General features: G+C 38.6%; 1 protein-coding gene across 7 annotated transcripts in view; it reads right to left on the bottom strand.

Annotated features, from left to right (window-relative positions):
- Dlg2 (discs large MAGUK scaffold protein 2) overlaps nucleotides 1-12,646 on the bottom strand; it is a 901,904-nt gene that overhangs the window by 702,178 nt on the left and 187,080 nt on the right. For all 7 annotated transcript variants that reach the window (XM_036186483.1, XM_036186442.1, XM_036186459.1 and 4 more), the window contains exon 2: nucleotides 7,521-7,574. In XM_036186483.1, coding sequence (XP_036042376.1) covers nucleotides 7,521-7,574 — 54 coding nt within the window. The remainder of the gene's footprint in view (nucleotides 1-7,520; nucleotides 7,575-12,646) is intronic.

Below are 12,646 nucleotides of genomic sequence, written 5' to 3'. Positions count from 1 at the left end.
CAGCCCTGAGGGTGTGAGAAAAACAGAGCTGAACCCCTCCCCACAACAAACACCATGTGGTGGCATGGGTGAGGGAAAGACTTCCTTTCCCCTCCACTCCTTGCTACCTATAGCAGGTGAAAGAGCTGGCCCCAAGGTCACCTGAGTGAGAGAACTAGTCCTGCCCCTCACCAGTTGCAGCACACAGGAGAGCTAGCCCTGCATCCCACTTGGACAGCATACTAGAGCTGACCCTGCTGTGCAGTTGAACCAGCCCTGAGGGCATGAGAGCAGAAGAGATGACACCCTTCCCCTCCTCAAGAGGGCCCTGTACCTCATCTGGGCAAAAGAGTAGAGCTGGCCCTGGTGGTCTGAGTGTAACCTGGATCTGAGGACATGAAACTGGCCCTGCTCCTTGCTGCAGGCTGCATTAGGTGAGCTAGCCTGGGCAGTGCTGGATTTCACCTGGGTAGTGACAGAGACAGCCCAGAGAAAGCTGGTGGGCTGACCAATCAGCTACTACCAAGCCCCAGAGCTAGACATGTGAATTGGCTCAACCAACATCTACTTCATCTGTGAATTCTTGGAGCCAATGTTGGAACTACAAATCCAAAACAGCAGGATCTCCATGTCACAAGACAACAACAGGACATCTAAGAGGAATCCTAGTGAAAGCCCATTATCCATGGCATAGCAGAAGCCAGAGGCCTAGAGCCAGACCCAGTGACTCCAGGAAATGAACACTTGCAAGTAAAGATGAGTGGACAAAAGGGTAAACTGTTTAACTCAACAGGCCATGCTATAGATTCCATAGCAAGATTCTTCTCTTTTTCTCTTTAATTATTTTTTATTTTATTTATTTTTTTTATTTTATTTTGGGAAGTTGCAAAGGCAGAGGGCATATACAAGGAAATGGGAAGTTAAGTGGAATCAGAATGTATGATGTAAAATCCACAAAAAAATAAATGAAAGTTAAAAAAATAAAGTTAAAAAATAACTACACATGACTTGTAGCTACTTTGAGAAGCCTGTGCCTAGAAGCTAGCATCACATACTATATCCTCGTTAAGCATATTCAATGTGTTGAATAGACTGGATTCTTTTCCCTATAACAATGTGAATGAATTTAAGGATAAAAAGGTGAAAAGTGGGCAGACAGGGCAAGGATAGGGAGAAATGTGTGATGAAAGGAAAAAGATAAGCGGTCCAAACCAAGAATGGGATTCCTGTCTCTCTAATAGTGCTTATGAAGGTTTAACATGCAAACTTTCCATGCTTTTGTTACATGCTTTTCAATTTCATTAGTCTTGCCTGAGGCCATAGAGTCCTTTCATCATAAGCTCCCAGGTACTGTTGCTGTTGTTACTAGTTCCCAGAACACACCCTGTGTGCAAAACTCTAGATGTGAGCATGCTTGCTGATCAGCACAACTGCAATTAGTCTTGAAGTACCTATTCCTTCTGTATTCTTGTCACAACAACTCAAGGGTAAGTTATAGGAATATTTTATTTAATCAAATGCATAGCCTCATAGCACTTTATGGCCATGATCAATGTTAATTAAACACCTACACATTAGCTGACTACTCATAACCCCCTCCCCCAAGGTCAATGTTAAACTAATTTGTAAAATCTGACACAGAGGCTTAGATGTATAATACAATGTAAGCCAAACCCAAACAGTAACTGGTGGGCTCGGAACCCCAGGTGTGCATGAAAAGAACAACATCAGCATTACCCAAGAGTCTGTCAGGAATGCAAACTTCCAGGTTCTACCTTAGGCCCTCTGAACCCAGCCTGCATCTTCCAGTCGCTAGGTACTCCATGTGCACATTATCATTTGAACAGCACAGTTCTGCTTCATACCTCACCTTCCAGAGTGAGTTAACAAGTTAAAGAGTAAGGTGATCTACTGCTTTTGACACTTGAGAAATGCACTCAAATTGGCCAGGTTTGATGCTGGAACAAGTATTGATGGCATTGCCTCTACTGGTGAATTTTTCTTGCTTCATGGGCACAGTTTAGCCGAAATTAAACTGCTTTCTGACAGATAAGAATTTTTCATCTCTGGATAATATTACAGATAAAACTATCAACAATTTAAGTTTTAGTAGTGCTCATGAGAAAGTATGAAGTAAGAAAACCTGTTTGCTGAAGGATAAATGTGCTAACCTCATAAAATCCTTCCAAAATGCTTTACCATTAGTAATCATTTCTAAGTCAGTTAGAAGAAGTAAATATATTCCATAAAGCTGTCAATTTAAATGTGAACAGAAGCCTGAATCACAAGCCTGTTTTACTCAGTGATCTAAATAAATCAATGTCTAAGGGTCCAGCTTAGGACTTGGTTATCTCACTGCTGTAATACCATTCGCTCCTAACAGATCTTCCTCTCACCTTCCTACTCTTGGTATCAGGTACATGTGTCATTTACACCTTGCTAACAGATACATCCCAATCCCAAATTCATTCTATAGCTCTCCATATGAACCTTACTGCCAACCAATACTAATTTTTATCTGTACCTGAATCCAAAGTATCATTTATTTTTCTCTCATTCACCTCTCTTCCTTGCATTCATATGGTTGCACCCTATTTTGCAGCAACTGTTTTTCCATCACTGTTTTGGGCTCTGGCCCAGAACCACAGGTTTGTTTGCATCCAATGGCATGTCTCACTGCCAAGGTTATACTGTCATGATGGTTTTCAAATGACTTTTACATAAGTGATCTTCTTGAGTCAAGTTCAGCAGGTGGTCACTACTAAGGGCCTTCTCATATTCTTTGTAATCTAATTCTTCTTTCATCTTTTCTGTTCCCTTCTACTTCTTTCCTCTTCTACTTTCTTGGAAGGCTTTCCCAAAGAACAGACAGAACTGATGGCCTTCTCTCCATCATCACTTCTATTTATATAAGCTAAGTTTATACTCTTGTATCAGTTGATAGCTCTTCAAGGCCATGATATAGTATGCTCATTCACAGTTTAGCAGATAATTACTCATTCCCTACTTTGAGTGCAGTGATGTAATTTATTCTGGATAATGGGTTGTGAGTGGGTTTAACATGAACAGAGTCCCTACTAGGCTTGCTTTATGGTCCTGTACTGTGGTGGTTTGATCAAGCCTTATGAATGGCATAGCCAGGGAATTCATCATTCTCCCTCCTGTTCCTACCAATCTGGTGCTTCATAGATGAAGTGAGGACAAAATATGTGCAGAAGAAATAGATTCTCACGGTTGTATACCACTAACCTTATGACTGCTACACACCAAAAATTACTGTTACAGGGTGTCACACTAAGTGGTTAGCCAAGTTTGGTATTTACTAGCTGGTGTAAAATTACCTATAACATGAGACATTGGCAGTAATTGATCTGCAAGTTACTGACTGAGACTGAAAATTCATGATTTCCAAGGCTTCTATTTCCTGTGGCACATTTCCAGAAAATTACCAGTCCATCAGATGAACACTAGAAGAGTTTGGAGAAAGCACAAGACATTCTATAATCTCTTCAATTAATTTTATTTTTAGAAAGCAGACAGGGCCAACATTGAACTCTGACATGCCTATTGAAAGGAAAAAGGAAGTCAGTAAAAAAGACTACATGCCATGCAGGTCACAGAGAAATTACACACACTCTAAACTTCCAAGAACAGATTACCCTTGTTTTTTAGCATAAAAATATGCAACAAAAGAGCATAAGAAAATTGAGTAAAAAGTAGCAATTACAGTTTTGAAATAATAAAAAGATCTCTCTCTCTCTCTCCCTCCCTCCCTCCCACTCCTCTCTCCCATTGTGTCTCTTTGAGTGATTTTAATTTTATAGGGAGATTCATACTTTGCATGCAAGGCTGGGCTATACCACATTCAAAGTCATACCTGATATGTGTGATATGTCTGATAATATGTGTGACTAGGCTTTTAATACATACATACATGAAAACCTCATTAATGGCAGGACTCTAATATCCCATATTTTCTTGAGAAATCACTATGTTTCTAAATATCTTTTATACCTTTATTAGACACTTACATAAAAATTTTCTTTGACTCTAGACAACTCCTTTGGTCTCATTACCCTTTGCATGTATGCCAAGGAACCATTTCCATCAGAAACATTCATATCTCCAAATCAAATTTACTCATCAGCAAAATTAGTACATGTACATATATCAAAATTATTTTTGAGGAGAACATCAAAATACAAGCTAAAACTTGTCGTTCAGGTAATATTTTTAAGAAGGAAATGTTCTTATGCAACATAACTAAAATACCCTGGGGAACTCTAAATTCATTTTTTCATTAAATAGAGCTGAAATTATATGAACAAGTAGAACATGGGAAAGAAAGAAGGAAACAAAGCATAGAACACTGGGGAATGAGAAAATAGAAAATAGACTGTGAAAGGAACAGCGATTTGTTCAAGGTTATGTACCCAGTGAGTCAGTGAAAAAGGGCAGGGTGAGCCTATCAAGAGCCAAGGAGATTCACAGAAATGGCTGCACACCAAACCTGCCATTTTCAGTAGACATCGCATACACATTCATTCGATCTGGAAGAAGATATTCATATTTATAAGATTCTCCCAGAGTTTAGCCAAGTGTTACTCTATAAATCTGTATTTTTAAAAAGGCACATACTGTATTACCAATTAGAAGTCAAACATCCATAATTTTATTTTCATGTATAAAACCTGACTAATTTCCTTAACATTATCGGAGGTATGTACTATAATTTATGTCTCATGGAGTCATATATCTCCAAAAAGATTAAATGGGTTCCTTAGGAGCGTACCACCATGGAAATTGGTATGTTTTCATCATTCTGAGCTGTTCAGAACACTTTGCCATAGGCCTTACACTTAAGAAATCAAAAAGAGGTTTGTACTTAGTGCAGAAAATGTGATTAAACAGAAAAAGAAACCTTGGGAATAATCAAAGTTAGGCACCAAGCTGACATTTAAAAGAATCAGAGCAACGGGACTAATTCATTATATGTGGCTGCTTTTACTAGCTAATCGATGGGGACATCAGTTGAGCATATCTGTGTAAGATTTTATTTAGATCCTATTGATAAGCCATTTTCACATTTCAGCACCTCACAGGGAATCCATGAGACCCCTGATAGAAAGCTTTGAAATATTATTGATTCACTACAAAAAGTAGTCACATTTGCCAAACCAAGCCTCTGTGACCCACGCCTACTTCTACAAAGCACAGTATTTGTGTTAATGTCAGCTGTCAACTTGAAACAGCCTTGAGTCATCCTAGGCAGTCTCAAATGGGGGAATGCCCAGATCAGACTGGCCTATGGCCAGGTCTGTGGGGGAATTGTCTTGACTGATGATTGATATGGAACGGCTCAGCTTAGGCAGACAGAGAGCTGGGCTGTTAGAGAAAGCTAGCTGAGCATGAACTGGGGAAAGAATGAAAGCCAACAGCATTCCTCCACGGTTTCTGACTCAAGCTCCTGATTTGACTTCTTACCTGTTCTGAATTCTCAACAATAGATTCTGACCATTCTGTGTAAGCCAAATAAACTCTCTCTTCCCCATCTTGCCTTTGCTAAGTGTTTTATGCTAGCAACAGAAAGGTGGCTAGAACACACTACTTTTCTGTGTTGTCAAATGTTTTATGCCAAACAGATTTGTTTAGAATATTGAATTCCTTAATATGTGGATCCCTATTCCCAAGAAAGGCAGAACTTCTGTGGCAAGCTTTCTCTAGCAAATCCCCATGCAGTAATGGGGTATATAAGCAAGCTTTGTTCTTAAGTTGAGAGGCTTACTATAAGAGAGGGAAGGAGAGAAGAAATACAAGGAACATCAACATAGGAGCTGAAAAGCCTTTAAACAATATTAAGGGTGTTTAGGTTTCTTTTTTGCTCTACTTAATGCACAGAACACTTCAGTGAGTTACTGAACCTCCTTCAGACTCCATTTCCCAATTGCTAAAATATAAAAATTAATAGAATATGCTTCATTTGTTAGGAGAACTAAACTATATGCATTTGTTAACTACTTAAAATAATGTTAGGCATTCAGTGAGAAGGTAGAAGGAATGATCGGAAATGTAGCAGACCCCAAGGGACTTTAAGATATTACTTTGTAGCTTCTACAGAGCCCTTAACTTTCCACGACCACTTGATTCATGCCAGAGAGTTTAACCACATTTCCTCTCTGGCCCTTAACTATTCTTGTTTGGGAAGATTTAAGAGATGCTAGTGCAAAACGTCAGGTGATTCATCAGTAAGCCAAGCCTGCAGTTATTTCTGTCCTAACCCTGTGTCCCAGTTTAGTCCGGTGTTCTGTAATCAAGTCCCAGCCTTGCATCCCAGTTCTGGTGCTCCCTTGTGTCTAAGGACTGGCTTGCAGAGCCTGTTTGGGAGCTCCAGCTACATGAGGTTGCTATTTTCCAAAAGGCAGCCTATGAATGAGGGCCACTTTGTGTGCAATTTGCTCTCCAAACTTTGCAAGTATGAATAGTTGTCACTAGGAATTAAGAATATTTATATAAAGATGTAAATTTCCAACATCTCTTGCAAAATGACATGATTTGGCAAAACGGCCCCATGTAGCTGCTGTCCTCTTTAGAGGGCCACATGCCTTGTATTTCCCACAGTTCCCTGCTTGATTTGTGTCTGGGATTTGCTTGGTGCCTCCAGGCATGTGGGATGGGTCTCTAAGTCTGAGAACATCTGGTGAGTAGCAAGTACCTTCTTTGGGCCAATTCTAAGTACTTCAGAAATCTGTTCTTGTCATTTATTCCACTGGCCCATCTTTCCTACTCCACACCTTGTCTGTGGGATATGTGGTTATCTCTTGGTCCCTGATCACCATCATCCACCCATCAACCAGCTCAAAGTACTCACAGAAAATTGAAAATCATGTCAATCATCCTCCTACACTGAGCCCATTTCCGGTCTCTAGTTCTAGAATCTGTCCTTAACCTCTTTGGCCACCATAGTGGTTATGCTCCAACGTTCCAGGCTGTTAGTCTGCCCCCATCCTGACATTTCATGCTCACTGCCACTCTTACTATTCCATACTCCATATTTTCACAAATCTGCATGTTTTATTACATTGAAACTTTGTGTCATATTTTCCCTCCAGTTTTTATCAGGAGCCCCAAATAATCTATCAAACATTTATTGATTAACTAGGTTTCAGGTTCTGCAATAGAAATTGATCTGAACGTTTGTTTAGCCGGAAACAAAATGATGTTTACCACATCTGCTACCAGCATGTCAATCACTTTCCAGCGAAGCACCTCAAAAACAAACAATATTTTAACAGTCTGGTCTATGCTTTTTTCCCTCATGACTGGCCACTCTGCTTTCCTAAATACAAAGAAAAAAGAGAAACACTTGTATGACTAAGATAAGGTTCAGGAAATATCAAAACAAAACTTACAAAACTAATTATGTATATCATTTTATCATATTATCTGGATTGGATAGAATTAATTACAAAGTGACTGTTAAAATCAGCTGATTGAGTACTACCAGACTTTTAAAATAAAGTCTTAATAAAAATGGTACTTACATAAGGAATAGTGTCCAAAGTATCTGTGTTGACAATTATAGGAGCAGGGCTAGCCTGGAGAAAAGAAATAGAAAAAAAAAAAAATAAGTAGCCAATAATCTATTCAGAGACCAATTTTGTTACTGTATTTAACAAAGATACCCACAAGCATTTCCTGAGGTCTGGTACCTACTCTGAGCAGATGTTGGAGGCTGAAATATGAAGGTTGAGTTTCCACATCCCCTCTTACTCCAAGTACTTATTTGTAATGCTTAATAAAGTAAATTAAGCATTCATAGAAATCATGTCAATTTTCTCTTTAATTGTACACAACAGCAATAGGGTTTATGCTCTATAAGAGGTAGGGATTTCTATTAAATTGGGTAGAAGTTAAAATGTGTGCCATTTCTTTATAAAATCAGTTTTCTGAAGAAATTTGATTTTTCTCTCAAGTAAGCACAATCAAATCTCAGCTAATATTTAAACCAGCATATGACAGTATACTTACCTAATACAATAAAGGTTCACTTACAAATTTATCTAGTACATATGTTATATAATCTTTTTACATTTATGTATCTATGATCATGAACATTAGACAAAAAAAAAAATGAAAAATCAGAGATACCAGAAAACCATATTGATGTGGTAAGCTTCCTTTTTCAAAACGATTTGCGCAGTTTCCAGTAATTTACTGTGAAGTCAAAGGGAACCTGTGGAAGACTGATATAGGAGTGCTTCAGGACCACACATTGGAAAATAAGAGATGGCCATCTATTTGCATCAACAATCTGACTTCATGAATATTGAATAGATCTATCTTTATTTTCAAGTTTCTAGAATTTTCCCATCAACCTTTCCTTCATTCCCCCGAGGATCTTTAAAATCCATCCCAAATTACAGATTTCATTTAGATAGGGGAAATACTCTCATCATGATTAATTGAGAGCTGTCCTACGTGATGCGGTGTATTGGCAAGTGCTCAACTTTTGAAACATTTCATTAGCTGTGTCCTCTGGAGTTAACAGAGTTAACAGCATTTTAATGTCAGTCTGTGCCAGTGGAATCCTAATCCAAAGACTAACAGAATTGCATTAGGCTTTATATGACAAAAATTCTATTTCTTAACTTAAATCACCAGGAACAACGAAATGAACTTGATGTACATATTTACATAGCAGGTCAGCTGGATACTCAATGATGTGTTATTAATTATCAGTAAATATCTTGTGGGTGAATAGAGACTTTGGAAAAAGGTAGATCACATATATGCAAACCTAAAAATACCATTTGTAAAGAGCCTTTTGGTATGGGGAACAGCTTTGAGTCAGAAGAAATGAGTTCAAAGTTGGTTCCCCAATTTCTCAACTAAGTGCTTGGGGGCTACACAACTTCTTGGATTGTAATCCTGTGTTAAGAATCTCTGGCTCATTTATCTCTGTGGAGTGAAAATAATAGTGATCACATTAGAAAATGTTAAAGATTAAATGAGGATATGAGTTTGAATGCACCTTATAAACTACATTTCAGGATTAATGCCAAATATTTCTAAGTGTTCCTAATGATTGAATACTATAAATACACACATCACACCATATATGATGGTTAGTAATCTCATCAGAGTTCAGGGATCTCAGTACTATGCTAGCTTGTAGTAATAACAATGTTATTGTTTATTAAAGATATATATATATATAGCTAGCACATTCACATTTAATCTCCAGAAAGCCATACTTCCATACTTATAAGACATTATTACTACTACATCTATGTAAAGATGAGAAAACCAAAGTTACAGCAAAATGAGAACTGAAATGTAAACAGTGGCTTTTTAGGATATCAAAAGCCACTGTTTCCCCCACTAAGCAGCTACAGAATTCTGGCACTTTGGTGACTCTATCACAAAGCATCTAAGATCTCTGTTCTAGAGCATCACAGGAGAACCAGACAAAGCAAAGACCACTTTGGATGAAGAGATGTCTCACTGCATTGCAGACTAGATATTGAAAGCCAGCTGATGAAACATCTATGCTTTTTATTTGGTCCCTATGACCCACAAAAGAGCCTGTGTCTCATATCTTTAAATCAATTGAAAACTGCCTATCTATCACAGCTGATCTTTGTTATTAAGCATGGAATTGATCACTAAATTTACATCAAATTGATCTGAGGCTTTTATTTAAATTTTTTCTCTTATAGGTTATATTTTATGATATATGAATACATTTAAGAATCCATTTCCTATGCAGAGTTATCTATAACTTTCTGTTTATGGTATTTCCATTTTCCATATGTAAATTTGGTCTTTGCAACAAGATTCTATATTTAAAAATGAACAAAGATTATATATGTCTCTAGAACTCTCTATTTGAATTGTATATACAAAAGAAAACAAGAATTTTATTATGATTATTATTAATTGTGCAGTGCTGAGTATCAAAACCATGGTTTTGCCCATGTTCTCTATCATTAGGCTATCTACTCAGTCATACTTAGGAATCACTGACTAAATGTAACTATAAAGTGCATATGAGGGATCAAAGAACAACATTATATATCTTATATATCTTTATGAGATTTACTAAACATTTCCAAGATACTCGTCTGCCCCCATGCTAATATCGGAGTTACTCACATAAGATTTGTTCATTCTGACTTCTGTTTCCCAGTTGGCTTTTGCAAGGGTCAGAAGTCAGGCCTGGATTGGTCTGGTTGGGTTTCTGAGTTTTAGAAATCAGTTTCCTGGCTGCTTTAATGGTTCCCAGTGCCTTCTCCACACTGCCCTATATATAAACCCTTGTTTCATAGTAGATCTCCTCTTTAATTGAACCCATCAATCAAACTGGTGACTCAACACACTCCAGCCTCCCTTTCCCATGTGCTTATTCCCATCCACTGGAAGGAGACCCATAACAAATTTGGGAAGAGAGAAATAATTTCTTTTTAATCTGCAGCTTAAGGCTGGTGTTTGTCTAAACTTAGGCAGGCATTTTGAAACTTTAAAGGATTAAGAAAAGCAGTCTTTCCTGGGTGACCCCAACAGTGAAGAGCAAGTGGTTTTCCATTGAATTTATATTCTCTTGCATATGGAGAAAGCCCATTTACTGCAGGCAAAAAATGAAGCTAAGCACAGAAATCAAGAAGCAGGTAGAGAGAACATTGCTAAAATGTCAATTATTAGATCAAGTGATTCATCCATTGCAGCTTCCTTCCTGTCTTTGTGCTTCATAGCCTACCCGAGCATTCTAAGCTAATAGTGGCCACTTTGTCTTGGCCAGTAAAAGAATAACTTGTGGGCTTGCCATTAAGAGAATCACATTAATAAGGAAGTCCACACAGTGAAGGTATACTTTGCAGAGTTCATGATTGTCTTTGTCAGGGTTATCATTGCTGTAATAAAACACCATGATCAAGGCAACTTGGGGAAGAAAGAATTTGACATACACTTCCACATCCCTGTTCATCATTGAAGGGAGTTGGGACAGGAGCTCAAACAGGGCTAGAACCTGGAAGCAGGAGCTGATGTGGGGGTCATGGAGGATTGTTGCTCATTGATTTGTTCCTTATGGCTTATTCAGTCTGCTTTCTTATAGAACACAAGACCAACCAATCATGGATTGGGCCCTCCCACATCACTCACTAATTAAGAAAATTCTCTACACACTTGCCTATAGCATGATGTTATGGAGGCATTTTCTCAACTGAAGCTCTATCATCTCCAGTGACTCTAGCTTGTGTCAAGCTGACATAAAGGGTGCACAATGATGCACACCCTTGATGCTGTCTACTTTTGGATGTTGTAAACTGCCAGTTCTGTGAAATATTTCTCATATAAGTAAGCAGGTTGTTTCAGACCACCTACAGTGAAGAAGTCTCCTCAAACAAGGTTTTAGTAGGGAGTAGAGTTTCTGGAAAGCATGCTGGGTATGGACAAGGTCAAAGACTGAACCCAGGCCCATTTCTGAAATTTTAAGGAGCAGCATAGGAAATCAGAGGAACCAACTAGTTCAGCAAACAGACTTCATGCCATGAACAGTAAGATTGCAGCACGAGGAATTGTACAAGCATTTCAGCCTAGCCAGAGCACAAAAATTGAAAGCAAGCAGTTGCCAAGTTAAGAAGGAGGTAAAATATGTCTGGAACAGTATATGAACTGCCCTTAGGGCCTGGCATCTTGGTCTTCTCATTCTCTCGGAACCAGACTCCCAAGTGAGCACTGGAAAGGGCATAGTCCCTAAAATTATCTTAATGTAAGCCATGGTATGATAACTTGAAACCCAAATGGAAGCCACTGATGTGTGTGTGTGTGTGTGTGTGTGTGTGTGTGTGTGTGTGTGTGTGAGAGAGAGAGAGAGAGAGAGAGAGAGAGAGAGAGAGAGAGAGACTGACAGAGAAAGAGACAGAGACAGAGATGAGAAACACAAACAGAGATGAGACAGAGAGAGAGAGACCTTTCCCTGAAAACTATCCATCTCTGAACCTTGAGCTGTCCATCAGCTGGCTTTCACTGGCTGCTGGTAGATACCCTATTAGCCAACCTTTAGCTTCATGATCTGTAGAAGCCGCCAGCAGGATGAGCCCCATTTGGATTATAGTTTGATCCTGGCCAGGAGAGGAGCCTATTGGGGTTATCTATCTGTACATTCTGTCGGGTCTGAAATAAGACTTCAGTATTAAGAACTGGATTGGATATGCCAAGGACTGATAACCAAGATGGTTGTATTTTGTGTTAGCTTTTTCCTCACAACCTCTATTAAGCTGGCCTATATGGAAACATGAATGGGTTGAAAAGATAAATCTCTTTTTTTCCCCTAAATTGTGCTTATGTTCTCTTTTGAAATGAAAACTTTCTCTTCCTTTGTCTTATTTCCCACAGCTTGCTCGGCTGGGTCCCCATATCCTTGGAAATTCTTAGGCTTCTATCCCGTTGAAGGAAGTACTCGGAACCTATAATTACCATCAGTTGAAGACTTCCAATACCACCACCCAGTCATATCTAGATTCCTGCCCTTTAAAAGATGGTGGCTAACAATTACACATGCACTAATGTGGCACCTTGTTCATATAAATTAGCTTATTAAATCACCATGCAACACTATGAAAGAGTAACAACTTGCTGTAATATACATATGGGGGGAAAATATTTT

This window comes from Onychomys torridus, chromosome 1 (assembly GCF_903995425.1).
Source record: "Onychomys torridus chromosome 1, mOncTor1.1, whole genome shotgun sequence".
Taxonomy (NCBI): domain Eukaryota; kingdom Metazoa; phylum Chordata; class Mammalia; order Rodentia; family Cricetidae; genus Onychomys; species Onychomys torridus.
This window is presented reverse-complemented; position numbering and strand designations above follow the sequence as displayed.